Here is a 16,605-nt window from a genome sequence, read left to right on the forward strand (position 1 = left end):
TACTGTCATTCAGTTTTTTTCCTCTATATTTATCACGTATTCCATTGTACTACTGCTGTAAAGTTAACGAATTTTACGATATATGCCAGTAATATCAAACCTGATCCTGATTTTAAAAGACCTCCAGTATTTTACATAATTAATCTTCAAACTTCAAAGTAAGTTTATTATCCAAGTATGTATATGTTACCATATACCTCCGTGAAATTAATTTTCTTGCAGGCATACACAGTAAATCCAAGAACCATTATATAATCAATGAAAGACTGCTTTTGAAGAATTTACTGCTTTACCATATTTTACTGTAAAAGAATTTCATCGCTAAATTACTGTAAGAGACTTTACCCCGTTATCAAACAGAAATAAAGACACAGACCTCATTATAAGGTTAATATTCTATGGAGAGCCGCTGCCTTACAACTCTGCCAATGTTAGGTTACATCTTTAATATATACAGTAAATTTTGGGTAATAGCCAACAGCTAAACATACTTGGTCAGCGATTTTTAAAAGCACTTGTTAGGGATCAGCAAGTTTACAAGTGTTCCCACACAATACACAAAGTTAAAATTGTACGTCCACAGTCAGTTCCTCTATTAGCTAGACAATCTCGGACAAAGGTCAACAATATCTCATCACCAATATGATCTATTGTTAGCTCACACAAGCAAGGCAGCATCCATATCTTACCTTATTACCCAAATGACCCAAGACTTGAGCAATACTTACTTAGTCAAGCTTGACTAAAAAAATAATTCAAAATTTAATTTTCCTCTTAATTTTCCCTCCACAACTGCACCCAACAGCCAGTGTGCAAAAGCCAGCAAACTGTGCAAACACAAAAGAAAAAAAAATAAATAAGCAATGAATATTGAGAACATGAGTCCTTGAAAGTGAGTCCATAATAGTTTGTGGGAAGAGTTCAGTGATGGGGTGAGTGAAGTTACCCCCAATGCTTCAGAAGCCTGATGGTTCAGGGTAGTAACTGTTCGTTCACCTGGTCGTATGGGTCCTGAGGCTGCTGTACCTTCTTCCTAATGACAGCAGTGAGAAGAGAGCAGTTTGGAACTGAATTCTTATTTTAAACACCAGACGGAATCAAAATTCTTTCTAAATCACAAACATATTAACTGCATTTAGGCAAAAAAAAACAGAAAAATGCTGGAGGCACTCAATAGGTCAGGTAGCTTGAAACAGAATTAATATTTAAGATCCTTGACAAGAGAAGGGTCCTTGACCTAAAAGGTTAACTCTTTTTCCACAGATGCAGCCTGATTTGCTGAATGCCTCTAGCACTCTGTTTTTGCTTCAGATTTCTAGTACTGCATTTGTATTTTTTAAATTTTCATTAGCTGCTCTGAAGCACTATCATTTTGAAGTTCTGTTGATTAATTGAGAAGCGTTGCTAACACCAGGACCCTTCTCCAAGTTGTCAACAAGAATCTACTCCAAGTAGCTTTGAATGAAGAACACGTCCCTCATCGTGTTTGGGCACTAGCCTAGATTATGTGCTTAAGTTTGGATCACAAACGCGCACGTTTCCTGACACAGAATGAATGAAATAGTTCACTTTGGCTCAGTAAGAGACTGAGTCCTGAGTGATTAGGACAAAGAAAACATTGCTACATGGGATTGTCAGAATCAGAATCAGGCTTAAAATCAGTGGCAGAAGTCATGAAATTAGTCGATTTGTGGCAGCAGTACACTGCAATACATAATAAAAACTGTAAATTACAGTAAGAAGGATATATAAAAAAATAAAAAAGTAGTGCCAAAAAAAAGGGAAAAACTATTCTGAGGTGGTGTTCAAGGGTTCATTGTCCATTCAGAGATCTGATGGTGGAGGGGATGAAGCTATTCCTGAATCATTGGGTGTGTAATTGAGGGCATCTGGGTGATGGTGATGGGGTGGGAGGGGGGTACTTAAAGATGGATGCTGCTTTTGAAGCATTGCCTATTGAAGATGTCCTGGCTGCTAGGGAGACGAGTGCTCATGATGAATCTGGCTGAGTTTACAACTTTCTGCAGCTCCTACGGTGCTCAAACTGAGATGTCACATTATTAAGAGCAAGGGCAATAATTTCCCTGAGGAATGAAGTCCCTGAGGTGTCATCTTTTTGTCTGTAGTTTTGACTTCATATTCAAATAATCTGTAGTTGTTTACAGAACCATAGACAGCTGAAAAATGTGGAGGGATAGTTCCCATTTGCACTCCCATATTTTCACTTCCTTATAAGCATTTGAATCCATGTATTCAGTTATCATCCAGTATCAATGGACCATTCCACTGAGGAATCACAAATAATCATATCCTGTTCTCATTTAAATGATGGCATGTACAAGTGGCACCTTATTACGTACCTCCTATGCTTATAAAGTGGCCGCTGAGTGTATGTTAGTCTCCTGCTGCTGTAGCCCATCAATTTCAAGGTTCAACGTGTTGTGCATTCAGAGATGCTCTTCTGCACACCACTGTTGTAACATGTGGTTATTTGAGTTACTGCCACCTTCCTGTCAGCCTGAACCAGTCTGGCCGTTCTCCTCTGACCACTCTCATTAACAAAGCATTTTTTATTAAATAAGATATAGCATGGAATAGGCCCTTTCAGCTGTTCGAGCTGTGCCACCCAGCAGCTCCCAATTGTCACTAGTCTAATCGGGGACAATTTACAATGACCAATTAACATACCAACTAGTACGTCTTTGGACTGTGAGAGGAAACCGGAGCACCCGGAAGATGCCCACGCGGTCACGGGGAGAACATACTTACAGATGACATCAGAATTGCACTCCAAACTCCAACGACGCAAGCTCTAATAATGCTGTGATAACCACTATGCTACTGTAGCAGTTAGTTCCTGGAAAATAAATATATTTTAAAGTACTACAGATAATGGAATTATTTGTATTCATTCTTTAGTTTTTTGCAATCCATCCAATGATGGGATATCTTCTGTATTGAAACATGTAAGAACGGTAAATCTGTAGAGTGTTTTTATGAGGTATTATTACCTTTGCTTGAAGGAGCTGTGTACTGAGAGATTGTTGTACCATCTCAGTATAATTTCACTTACATATGTTGAGAAATTTGAGTTTTAGTGGCAACAGTAGAGTGCAATGCATAAAAAACTATAAATTACAATAAGAAATATATATATAGTATGAAATAAATTTATTAAGTGGTGCAAAAAGAGGGCAAAAATAATGAGATAGTGTTTATTGTCCATTCGGAAATAGAGTCATAGAAAACTACAGCACAGAAACAGGCTCTTCAGCCCATCTCGTCCATGCTGGACCATTTAAAATGCCTCGTCCCATCGATTGCACCCGGACCATCCATGCGTCTATCCAAACTTTGTTTAAGCATTGAAATCAAGCTCGTATGCACTGGCAGCTTGTTCCACACTCTCACGACCCTCTGAATGAAGAAGCTCCCCCTCATGTTCCCCTTAAACATCTGACGGTGGAGGGGAAGAAGCTGTTCCTAAACATAGATCTGAATAAATCCACAGCAATTCCAGCTCCATTTTTTAACCAAAGTATGTTTTACCCTTGTTTTTGTATGTTACGTCTTACACATTTGTAACTGAACAATGTAAACTTGTCAAGAGTACTTCTAACCTGCTCTTAGAACTGCAACCAATATTACCACCATATGGGTAGACTTATGATAACAAACCATCAAGATTAAAAGCTGGAAATTAAAATGACCTGATTTAAATATATTTTTCATGTTCATTCTTTTGTTTGCATTTCTGTAATGTGGATAGTCAAAACCTGTTGATTAAATATTTGAAACTTTATTAAAAATACAATCTTGAATAATTGTACAGTGCTTAACCCTTATTTATTTTAATAAATAATTGTTTTCGATATAAAAAGAAATAGATAGTCATTCAATTAACCTAAAATATGAAATCTCTACTTTTAAATTTAGATCATTTAAAGGTAACATCTAAACAAGCACATAAATATACAGGATAAACACAAGAAATTCTGCAGATGCTTGAAATCCAGAGTAACACTCACAAGATGCTGGAGGAACTCAGTAAGTCAGGCATCTATGGAAAAGAATAATGACCTGATATTTTGGGCCAAGACCCTTCATCTTCCCCCTTCCTTTCCAGTCCTGATGAAGAAACCACCCTGCAGTGACCACAAGCTATAGGAGCAAAATTAGGTCATTCATCCCATCAAGTTTGCTCCGCCATTCAGTCATAGCTGATTTATTTTCCTTCTCAACTCCATTTACTGCCTTCTCCCCATAACCTTTGATGGCCTTACTAGCCAAGAACCTATCAATCTCCATTTTAAATATACTCAATGATCTAGCATCCAAAGCCATCTTTGGCAATGAATTCCACTGATTCACCACCCTCTGGCAAAAGTAATTTCTTCTTTATCTCTGATGTCCCTGTATTCTGAGGCTGTGCCTTCTAGTCATAGACTGTCCCACTACTGCAAACATCTAGGTCTTTCAATATTCAATGAGATTCCTCATCACCCTCCCCCACCCCCGCCAATTCTTCTGAATTCCAGCAAAAACAGGCCCAGGGACATAAAATGGTCTTCATATATTAGTCCTTTCATTCCCAGGATCATTCCCATAAGAATGTCACGCTGAAATAGATTCTGAGGGGAAGTTCCCTTATTGATAACAGAACGTATTTCTGAGAGCAACCATTAAATATATTTAAGCAGAATACAGCCAACTTATAAGAGTCTCACAGAAAATACTAAATTAGGTCAACTTCACTCAAGTCTCATCCGCAAATTAGTGTCAATCTGAGGAAAGAAAATTAGGAACATTGTGGGAACAGAAAAGAGAAAAATCATCAAAACGCATGTTCTCCACGCCCCTCCCCCTCCAAACTCCCCATCTTTCCAGCTCTACCCACTCAAGTCAGCTGCTGCCTATACTTGCAATGACTCTACTGCAGGGGGCATGAAAGCTAAACATGCAGCAAAGGGTGGGAAACAAAAAGGAACAACAAAATTTAAAAATACATTTATTTAAAAAAATAACTTCCTGATACATGGTTTAAATTTGTGACTCAATTCATGATCTTTACCTATCATGGTCAACATCACTTCTGCAAATTTCAATATAAATACAAGTACAATGACACACAGAAGTAAAAAATATTAGTTAAAAATCTCACAGGAGACATTTCTCCATTTATAATAAATTAATTAAAAACATTAAAAGCCAAGGTACACGTCATCCAAATATTGAGGATTTGTTTAAATTAGCTGTTGACGACTGGGGTACAGAAGGCTTTGAAACATTAGGAGTAATTCTGTTGTCACAGTGGTTGTGGAATCGATCTATGTAATTATTTTTGAAACCCAAAAAGATCTCCAGGCAGGCAAATTCATCCAGTTAGTAATTTTACTTTTCATGATTTTAACATAATTTCTGCCTGCTCCTTTACTTTCTATTACATTTCTTTTGCTGTCCAGCAGCTAAATGGGATTAAGCCACTTGTACAAATTAATATGCCATAATCATTATTCAAAATATACTCTGTAAAAACTACAGGAGGTCCCATTAGCTCACTACAGCTTTTGCCCACAACAGCCCTGTTAATAAATGAAATTACGTAAACCGGAAATGCCAGGCCCGCTTCTGGTTAATATTAGCTGGTGCTTTTCTTTAAAATTCATGGAATTCAGATGTTGCTAGCAAGGTCAATATTAGTCCATTAACGATTGTTCTTGAACTAAAAAGATCACCCGGTCATTTCAGACAGCAAATGACAAACAGCCACATTATCACAGACCTTGAATACTATAAAGACCACACCAGGTATGTACAATAGATTTCTTGAAGGTCACAATTTAGTCAGGTGGATTTTTAACAATAATCCAGTAGATGAAGTTCATTTATTTACCTGGTAAATAGAATTAAGTCTCCCTAGCTACCATGGCAGGATTTGTTCTTGGCTCCAGATCAGATCATTTGCCCAGGCTCTGGATATTCACTCAGTCATTCAAACACTGTGAAGGATGAGCCTCCTTGGCATTTTCCCTTTCCTCAAGCTTCTGTTTTGAACTGGCCTTGTGACTGTACTGAGATATGGAGCGAGCTCAGCTTTGCCGCACCATGGCTCCACAGAAAACCTTCTTTGCCTGGGGAGAATGTCATTTGGGTGAGCTTTAAGAAACTACTTTCCAAGCACACTAGCGGAAGGGAGGAGCGAGAGAGAGTGAAGGTAAGAAGTCAGCTTACTAGAGACTGAATTTATAAAAGGGCATAGCGTTCAGTTAGAAGGTTCATAATCGATGAAATTGTTAATATTTCAGAAATTCTTTCCTTGCTGAGATCTTCCATTGTGTATTAAGCCAAGCACTGAGTAATGACCACATTCACAGAAAGCATCGGGTACTCTCCTTCCTGTCACAACAAAAATTTTAGAGGCAGCTCTCAAACAAGGAACCATGCCAATTCCAACAAAGTAGGTAGCTAAAGAAAAAAACCTCAATTAATTTAGCGATAATATTTACAAGGAAACAGCCCTGTCAAGAAAATATAATGTCTGTCCAAAAGTCAAAACATGAATTAGCAAACTCAATCCACATGCCATTCAATTTTGTTGTGTTTTTCCCTGAGTTTCTAACTTTTAACAAATCTGTCTGCTATTAAATACATAGCGAGAGAGAGAGCGAATCAGGCAGCCAGTTACCTTACAGATCAGTGAGATAACTCATCGGAAGGGTGCGGAGAGTCTGCAGATGTTATTGAATTCTGCTGTACAATGGATGTGACATAGCCACTGACCAAGTGGTACAACATACTTGTGAAGGAATCCAGTGATTCCTGTCTCCTTTCACTGAGTTGATTTCAAAATCTCTCATCTCATCTTTACGTGCTGTGTCGTAGGACATGGGTGATTATGGTCTTCCACCTGCCTTTTCACCCCCTTCAATGGTCTTCTTTTCTCTATCTATGACCATGGCTGTTCTTAGTAAATTTTTCTACAGAAGTGGTTTGCCCTTGCTGCCTTCTGGACAGTGTCTTTACAAAACGGGTGACCCCAGCCATTATCAATACTCTTCAGAAATTGTCTCCCTGCTGTCAGTGGACTTGTGATATGCACTAGCTACTCACACAACCATCCACCCACAGCTTCACGTGACCCTGATGGTTGGGGGGGGGGGGGGGGGTAGCTAAGCAGGTGCTACACCTTGCCCAAGGGTGACCTGCAGGCTAGCGGAGGAAAGGAGCGCCTTATACCTCCTTTGGTAGAGTCACATCTCCACTCCGCCACCCTTTTGCTGTGATCCCAATATAAATACTTTCTACAAAACCCCTCCCAGTGTATATAACTGAAAGAAAAACAGCGACAAGATTTCATTGGCCTAAGTAAAAGCTCAAACATTAAATCACAGCCATTAGAAATAGGTGGTGGGATGATCAGTATGGGATGACTTTATACCTTGTCAGTCATACCAATTATCCTGCCATCCACCTCTAATGACTTGGGTGTTTATTTCTCTAAAATCTTAATCTCAAGGTCAATGTCTACTGTTTCTGTGCTAAGATCTGTATTCCACACCCCTCAACCATCCTGAACTCCTTGGTGATATTGATAACTCAGCCTCAATTACTCTCTGGTTTCACTTGCTTCAAGGACATTTTGGTGAAAATGTATTAGTGTTAGAGAAGTTCTGTACAGTGGAATCATTCCTAAGCAACAATGCTCAGGCTACCTACATGGTTTACTGAGAAGCTTTATCAGCTGTCAAAGGCAACAGAATTTGTATCTGGTAGTGATGAGTTCAAAGCCACTGGCATGATGTATCAACAGCATCAATTCCATAATGCCACATGATTTCCCCTTACTTGAGACTAGAATGCTGAAGCTTCATAAGGCATTGATCAAACCGCACTAGGAAGATTGTGAGCAGTTTTGGGTCCCTTATCTAAGAAAGGATGTGCTGGCATCTGAGAGGGTCCAGAGGAAGTTCACGAGAATGATCCCAGGAACAAAAGGGTTAATGTATGTGGTGTGTGATGGCTGTGGGCCTATACTTGTTGGAATTTACAAGAATGAGAGTGGGGGGGGGGATATTCCATTCGTATTGAGAGGTACAGATTGAATGAATATGATGAGGACGTTGCAAATAGTGTGAGAGTCTAAGAGGGCACAACCTCAAACGTCCCTTTAGAACAGCGATGAGGAGGAACTTCTTTAGGCAAAGTCTGGTAAATCTGTGGAATTCATTGAGTATATTTAAAGTGGAGGTTGACAGGTTCTTGATTAGTAAGGGTGTCCAAGGTTATGGGGAAAAGGCAGGAGAATGGGGTTGAGAGGGCTAATAAATCAGCCACGATAAAATAGCAATGCAGACTCAGTGGGCCAAATGGCCTAATTCTGCTCCTACGTCTTAAGGTTTTATAGGTTCAAATTAGTGCCTAATCCACCATTTCCTCATGACAGGGCACTGATTTGTTTTAGGATGGATTCAGACACCAATCAGATCAAGAGCTGTTGTATATTATCACTTAGAATTTGTCTGGAATGGTAACACAAAATGGGCATGAGCAAATTAACCCCAACACCAGCTCCAGCCACATTTTTCTACCCACCTAATATCACACAGTAATTCCCTCTGCAATTGAGCTGCCAGTTTAGTACCAAGCCACATTTCTCTCCTTTTGACTTTTCTGCAAAGGTAGTAACTTCACAGAAGCAAATGAGGACCAACCAAAAACCAGCATTTCCTTCCTTGTTAAATGACAGAGAGCAGAATGCTTCCTGAAACATTGGCTTATCCAGGTCCCTGAACACTTGCTATTATGCCATCCATAGAAATCATTTACTTGTCCCGGTGAGGGCGGGGTGGGGGGAAAAGGAATAGCACCTGCTTTCACTTTTAGCTTTTGTTTTTTAAGGGTGTGGAGTGTATCACCCTGTAATGCAAGGCATTGATCAGGGACAATCTCTCTACCAATTTCCAATAATCAGGTTATCAAGAGCTTTTGTATATTATCAGTTAGAATTTGTCTGAAATATCAGTATATTATCAGTTAGAATTTGTTACAGAACAGGCATGAGCATATTACCCCAATCCCTGCCCCGGCAACTTTTTACCCACCCAATATTTCCCTCCACAATTACACTTCCAGTTTAGGGCCAAGACAAATTTCTCTCCTTTTGATCTTCCTGCAAAGAAAGTAACCCCACAGAAGCAAATAAGGACCATATTTTAAAAAAACAACCTCCACTTCCTTGACAAATGGCAAAAGGTTGATAAAGGTACTTAATGGTTTCTTTGTTGAAAGAATATTGAATATTAGACAGAGTATGGCCGATTCCTTTTAGTATACGTTCCACAGAATTTGACCCAAACTCTCTACTTTCTAGGTTAGATAGGTTAAAATTAAACACTTTACAAAAAAAAAGAAGTGGCCTGAGTGAATTTGAAAACTGTATATCCAAAAGTACTCATCTTAAATTTAAGGATCACTTGACAAAAAAATAAGCTGCACAAGACCTGTGATGTCACTCCCAATCTTCTGTGACACTGTGCATTAATCCAAGGCTGCTGTTCTGTGAAATGCCAGTGGCCTGTTTAGTTCAGGTTAATGAATAACTAGCTGTTTGAAAATGTGATCTGAGGAGTCCGTGCCACTGGTGTATTAAATTAAATTGCAGACTTGTCCCAAGATACAAAGTTGCTGTGATACAAAGGGTCAAATCTTGACTTCTGGTGACCAAGTAGAGCCGAGCCTGCCACGTGCCCCTAACGTTCCAGCATCCAAGACCTCCTCACAGTGACTGCCTAGTAACAGAGCAGGTTAAATCATAGCAATGCTCTCTGGGTTATTATTTAGGTGTGCTGGCGCACTGCTGCTCAGGGATTTGGAGCTCTTGCTGCGTCCACTCCTCAGGATAGCCAGCACTGTCTCTTTGGTGATTGAACCGAACTCAAAGGAGAAGGTTCCGTAGAAAACCAGGACGTCAACTGTAAAAATCCACTCGCACACGGCAGCAGCATGTTGCAACAGAGAGCTTTCATTAATAAAAAATATACCACCTGAGTGCATCTGTTAAGGAAAGAGCTTGGAAGAAAATAATTTTTACCCAGGAAAAAAGCAAGCACTTTAGTTTTGGTCTTTAAGTCTTTTTCTCCACATACTCCCAGTTCCTTCTGGGGGTACTGCCCTCTTGTGAGGTACAGTTCCAGTTCAAGTTCTGGTTATTGTCATTTATATACACACTTGTATACCACCAAATGAAATGAAGTTTCTCTGGTCCATGGTGCACAACGTAGTACATATAATTCACACACAGAGCACATAAAGTAATATTACCACAAATAAATTAGCAAATAATATACCATACAACCTTTTTAAAATTGAGATACTGCGTGGAATAGGCCCTTCCGGCTCTTCGAGCAATCCCCCGATTTAATCCGCCTAATCACGGGACAATTTACAGTGACCAATTAACCTGCCAACTGGTGTATCTTTGAGCTGTGGGCGAAAACCAGAGCACCTGGAGGAAACCCACATGGTCATGGGGAGGACATACAAACCCTTTACAGACAGGGCAGGACAGTTAAAAAGTGAACAGTACAGTCAGCCCTCCTTATCCACGGGGGATTGGTTCCGAGACCCCCTGTGGATACCAAAAAACGCGGATGCTCAAGTCTCTTATTTAACCTTTCTCAGTGTAGTGTTCTTTAGGACCCAGCGGAACCCCGGACTTTATTTAACATGTCTCAGTGCGGTGGACATTAGGACCTGGCGCTGCAGCTCTGAATCCGCAGTGTTTCTGTTCATGAAAATAATCATGATCACGATTGAAAATAAGGTGGAAGTAATAAAGTGATCAGAAAGAGGTGAAACGCCACCGGTCACTGGAAAAGCATTAGGCTACAGTCGGTCAACGATCGGAACAATTTTAATGGAGCATGTGAAAAGCCCTGCCCCGATGAAAGCTACAATTATTACTAAGCAATGCAGTGGTTTAATTATTAAAATACGTACATTTCTTAAGTGTTTTATATGCATAGAAAGGTAAAATATGTACCATATACTAAGAAAAACATTTGACTAACTGATGCTAAATAATACCAGATGTACCTGTTCCAACTTCAAATTCGACTTAAAGACAGCCTCAGGAATGGAACTCATTCATAACCCGGGGACTGCCTGTACTTTAAAGTCATTTCCAGATTACTTATAATACCTAATACAATTTAAGTGCTATGTAAATAGTTGTTATACTGTATTGTTTAGGGAATAATGACAAGAAAAATAGTCTGTACATGCTCAAACAACAAGTGCTGGAGAGAGAACTTCCAGGTTTTCTCGGTCCGCAGTTGGTTGAATCCGCGGATAAGGAGGGCCAACTGAATAGCGCTTCTAATGCCAAGCCTTGCTCTTCCCTTGGACTACATCAGTGACGTGGAGATTGGGAACCTGCTGCATGGGCAACAGCCAGTTCTTCAAATCTTCCCCACCAAGCTTGCACCCTGAAGAGGACACAGTTCACCAGAGGCACAAACCCATGATCCCCTGGGATTAACAGCTGCTTACTATGTGATGTGACATGGGTAATGGCAGGAAGTTCAGTAGCCTTACAGCCTGGGGGTAGTCACTGGAAATTCGGTTGTCTCTGGCTCAATTATCTTTTTATCTGGGTAATCAGACTGCAAACATTAGAATATTCTTCAATGAAAAACTTTACAGACGTTCTCAAATCTCTCCAGTGCAGAACCATGTGCACTTCAGAGTGGCTGGTGACTTACAGTATGCAAGCACCACGTTTTTGTTTTCGGTGAGCAAACCTAACTTGAAGGTCACTGAATTTTAATGAAATATTGAGGTCAGTTTCTACAAACAAATCTGGGATATTTCTGCAGTTTACTTCAAGCCATGGCTGCTCAAATCAAATGGTAAGTTAATTGGCTACTCTAAATTGCCTGTAGGTTAGTGTTAGAATTTGGTGGGGGTACCAAACAGAAATGGACTCTACTGCCACATCATCCATGTCAATATTTTACCCATATTAGGTCCATTCCTTCCCCATTTAAGTGCCAGTCTAAATGTGTTTGACTCCATCATCTCCACTGACAGCAAGTTCCAGATATCAAGAAGTCTGTGTCAAGATAAAATTTTCTATTCATATCCCCTTTAAAATTTCCTTTCCTCAACTTCATCTTATGCTATCTTGTTCCCGTACCGGTGAGAGAAAGTTTCTGACTAACTACTCTATCTATGCCCCTCATTATATATGCACCCCTATCAAGTCAATTTTTAGTATCCCTCACTCCATAGGAAACAGGCCCAGTGCATTCAATCCCTCCACTTAATTAAATTCCTTCAAACTAAGCAACTTTCCCACAGGAAGGATGTGGTTGCATTGGAGAGAGTTGCATCTCTTCTACACTCTCACGTGAACAGCCACATCCTTCCACAAAAACCCTAATAAATACAGTTCATCAGCACTATATCCACTTCGATTACTGTGCTAAAATGGATTTTTTTTGGCTTTCAATTGTTCTTTCTTATAAAAATGTATGTATAATTTATCCTTTTATGAATGCTGCTCATCTGATGTGATGTTGCTGCAAGTAAGTTTTTCATTGCACTTATGCGTATAGCAATAAAATCAACTTTGACTTTGTAACTGTACAGAATACTCTGGGGATATTACAGATGACTTTCCCATATGACTCATGTAAAAAATCTCCACCCCCTCCAGTTTTTTTGGCTGGAAGGGTATCTTACAATCTTAGTCAAAGTCACTGTTGTCCCTTCCAAGGGAATCCCTATAATACAACATACACTCAGTGGCCACTTTATTATGTACCTCCTGTACCTAATAAAGTGACCTCTGAGTCTATGTTCATGGTCTTCTGCTGCTGTAGCCATCCACTTTAAGGTTCAAAGTGTTGTGTGTTCAGAGATGACCTTCTGCACACCACTGTGATAATGCATGATTATTTGAGTTACTGTCACCTTCCTGTGAGCTTGAACTATTCTGGCCATTCTCCTCTGACCTCTCTCATTAACAAGATGATTTCACCCACAGAACTACCGCTCACTGGATGTTTTTTTTGTATTTCACAACATTCTCTGTAAACTCAAGATTGCTGTGCGTGAAAATCCCAGGAAGTCAGCAGTTTCTGAGATACTCAAACCACCCCATCTGGCACCAACAATCATTCCACAATCAAAATCACTTAGATCACATTTCTTCCCCATTCTGAAGTCTGGTCTGAACAACAACTGAAACCTCTTGACCATGTCTGCATGTTTTTAGTCATTGAGTTGCTGATTAGATATTTGCATTAATGAGTATGTGTATCTAATAAAGTGGCCATTGAGTATAATCCTTTAGGAGATTACCTCGTTCTCACTTGCTATTAAGTAAGAAGACTGGGGATCTGATAACCAGCATTCTAAACAAAAATGGCAGTCATAAAACAAAGCAGCTTTAAGCCCAGGCTAAACGGAAATACAACGTGAACACTGGGGTTCCGATGTGTTTCAACTGTAATAGTGCCTGGTAAATTTATTTACCAATCAGCAAGAGGAAGCCAACTGCCTCCACATTTTGTTGTTGCCACAGTAACAAATGGACTAGTGCTTTGGTTTGTGAATGAAAATGAAATTGATTGGCTAGCTCAAAGTAGGATGATGACTCCAAATGATTTGTGCCTCTGGTCAGATTGCTGCTTCATACCTGGACCAACAGACATTCATCATGTGACCAACCTTTGAATTAAAAGCATCTTTCTAGCTCTCCTGCATAAGCCCTTACTCTTCTTTCCAGAACAGCAGTTTCTAGCCTTTTTTATGCCATGGACTAATATCATTAAACAGGGTTCTGTGGACTCCAGGTTGAGAACCTCGGTTCTAAAGGCTTCAGAATAGCTGTGTTTCTTGTTTCTGCTGACCTATCCATCCCTAAAAATCTACATTTTTTAAAAACCAATTCCTCTGCAACTCCCTTCTCATCTTTGCTCATGGCATTGTATTTATAAACAATGATAAGGAGATAGTGTGCTTAGATCATGGCTTTTTCTTAACTTGATCTATTAGAAATTAAGCAGAGAATTAGTATAGATAGGTACCTGCTAGTTGGCACTGTCAGGAGTGTGAGAGTGCGTGTGTAGGGAGGAACGGGGCTCATCTTGTTATTTTGTTGCTTGTTGTGTTCTGTGTTGTTCTGCCAGGCGTTGTGAGAATGATATGTTGCCCCCAGCACATCCTTAGATGTTTTGGTTGTTAAATGACATGCTCGCTGTATGCTACCATGTACATGTGATAAATAAAGCTGAATCTGCTTCTGTGCTGCATGACCCTACAGCAGGGGTTCCCAGTCTTGGGTCCACAGACCCCTTGCTTAATGGTATTGGTCCATGGCACAAAAAAGATTGGGAACCCTGTCCTGGAGTAACTCACATTAATATACCATCCTTAACACTGTAATACTCCCAATCCCATCATAGGGGTACAATCACACCAAGACCTGGTGATCAGGTGATCAAAAACACAGAGATATTCTTAAATGAGAATCAATAATATTTATGTAGATAGATAGATAGATAGATAGATACTTTATTCATCCCCATGGGGAAATTCAACTTTTTTTCCAATGTCCCATACACTTGTTGTAGCAAAACTAATTACATACAATACTTAACTCAGTAAAAAAAATATGATATGCATCTAAATCACTATCTCAAAAAGCATTAATAATAGCTTTTAAAAAGTTCTTAAGTCCTGGCGGTAGAATTGTAAAGCCTAATGGCATTGGGGAGTATTGACCTCTTCATCCTGTCTGAGGAGCATTGTATCGATAGTAACCTGTCGCTGAAACTGCTTCTCTGTCTCTGGATGGTGCTATGTAGAGGATGTTCAGAGTTATCCATAATTGACCGTAGCCTACTCAGCGCCCTTCGCTCAGCTACCAATGTTAAACTCTCCAGTACTTTGCCCACGACAGAGCCCGCCTTCCTTACCAGCTTATTAAGACGTGAGGCGTCCCTCTTCTTAATGCTTCCTCCCCAACACGCCACCACAAAGAAGAGGGCGCTCTCCACAACTGACCTATAGAACATCTTCAGCATCTCACTACAGACATTGAATGACGCCAACCTTCTTAGGATGTAACACAACTCTCCAACTTAATGGTGTGAATATTGATTTCTCCTTCCAGTGCACAAATCCCATCCCCTCCCCATTCCCCACTCTGACCTTTCACTTCTTCCCATCTGTCTACAGGTCCCCTCCTCACTGATTTTTCCTATAGTCCACTCTCCTCTCCTATTGGATTCTTTCTTCTCCAGCCCTTAATCTTCCTTACCCACCTGGCCTCATCTAACGCCTTCCAGCTAGCCTCTTTCCCTTCATGCCACCTTTTTATTCAGGCATCTTCCCCTTTCCTCTTAAGTCCTGAAGAAAAGTCTCAGCCTGAAATGTTGACTGCTTACTCTTTTCCACAGATGCTGCCTGACCTGCTGAGTTCTCCAGCATTTTGTGTGTGTTGCTTTGGATTTCAGTATCTGCAGATCTTCTCATGCTTATAATACAACTCCAGTGACTGCAATAATGAAAAACCGTAACTTTTATGATAAAAAAAAAGCCAAACCTGTTGCTTGGTATGTTTTGCTTTGTGCTCTATGTTGGTCTGCTGAGCAAGGTGGGTGCTGAAAGTTGGAGACGCTTGCATATCTTTGGTTGTAATGCAAAAGTTGTACGTATTTCACAGTATGTTTCAATGTACACGTGATAAATAAATCTGAATCTCTAAATTACACATTTGCCCAGATCTTCATTTCAGAATCAGGAGCAGGTTTAATATCACCGGCATGTGTCATGAAATTAGTTTTGTAGATGTTTGAATTTTTGCATGTTAAAAGTTCTTTTTCATTTCCTCACATGAAAACGTTATAGTTAAAATACCAAATACAAATAGGAAAATCCAAGACTGGTGGAGATTTGAGAACAATAAAAAATCATGGAATGTTGGACATACACAACTGGTCAGACAGTATCAGGAATGTTACCGGGACAATTTTACAAATGTTACTAACTACATTAGCTAGGTTGATTGACCAATTTGAATGTGGATGTTGGAAAACCATGTTGAGAAGCAGTCTTGTGCTATAATTGGTTGAATACTCTGTCTACACATCCTATGGAGAGGAGGTAGGGTGGGGGTTGGAGAAATATCATGAGTAGAAAGCAGGCAGCACAACCAGAAAACATATGGTGTTCAAGTTGATGTATTCTAGCAGAGATAAAAATGTTATTACAGTTCCTGTTAATGTCAGATTCATTAACATTATCATAATGCAAAACCCTTAACCTCAAATTAGAGACACAGGGAAGTGTGGAACATATCAAATGAGAAGACTACATTAAGGCAGAAGCTATTTGTCTCAACAGTATATGCTGACAAGTATCCCTGTCAGTATGAATTAAACATTTAATTCAAAGAATATTTAACTAAACTAAAACTGCCCCTGGCTAAAATGTGTGGAGAAATGTAGATTTTGACTAAGTAGCCAGACAATAAATCATTACTGGCATCAGGATTTCAAAAGACAGGCAAAGTCGAAAGGGAAGGGAGTCAAATTC

The 16,605-nt window shown here is 39.7% G+C and overlaps 1 protein-coding gene across 2 annotated transcripts in view; it reads right to left on the reverse strand.

Annotated features, from left to right (window-relative positions):
* Positions 1-247: 247 nt before the first annotated feature.
* Positions 248-16,605, reverse strand: part of LOC140735547 (transmembrane protein 150A-like) — a 63,578-nt gene continuing 47,220 nt past the window's right edge. Inside the window, exons 7-9 of one of the 2 annotated variants that reach the window (XR_012100779.1) lie at positions 5,894-10,043; positions 2,770-2,857; positions 248-1,033 (exon numbers count right to left, since the gene is read on the reverse strand). Coding sequence is in view for 1 of the 2 variants with exons in the window: in XM_073060732.1 (XP_072916833.1) it covers positions 9,805-10,043 (239 nt within the window). In the remaining variant the exon portion in view is untranslated. Of the gene's footprint in view, positions 1,034-2,769; positions 2,858-4,995; positions 10,044-16,605 lie in introns of those variants that run through there. The other variant, XM_073060732.1, reaches the window with a different exon arrangement.

The sequence above is a fragment of the Hemitrygon akajei genome, chromosome 1 (genome assembly GCF_048418815.1).
Source record: "Hemitrygon akajei chromosome 1, sHemAka1.3, whole genome shotgun sequence".
In the NCBI taxonomy this organism is placed as follows: domain Eukaryota; kingdom Metazoa; phylum Chordata; class Chondrichthyes; order Myliobatiformes; family Dasyatidae; genus Hemitrygon; species Hemitrygon akajei.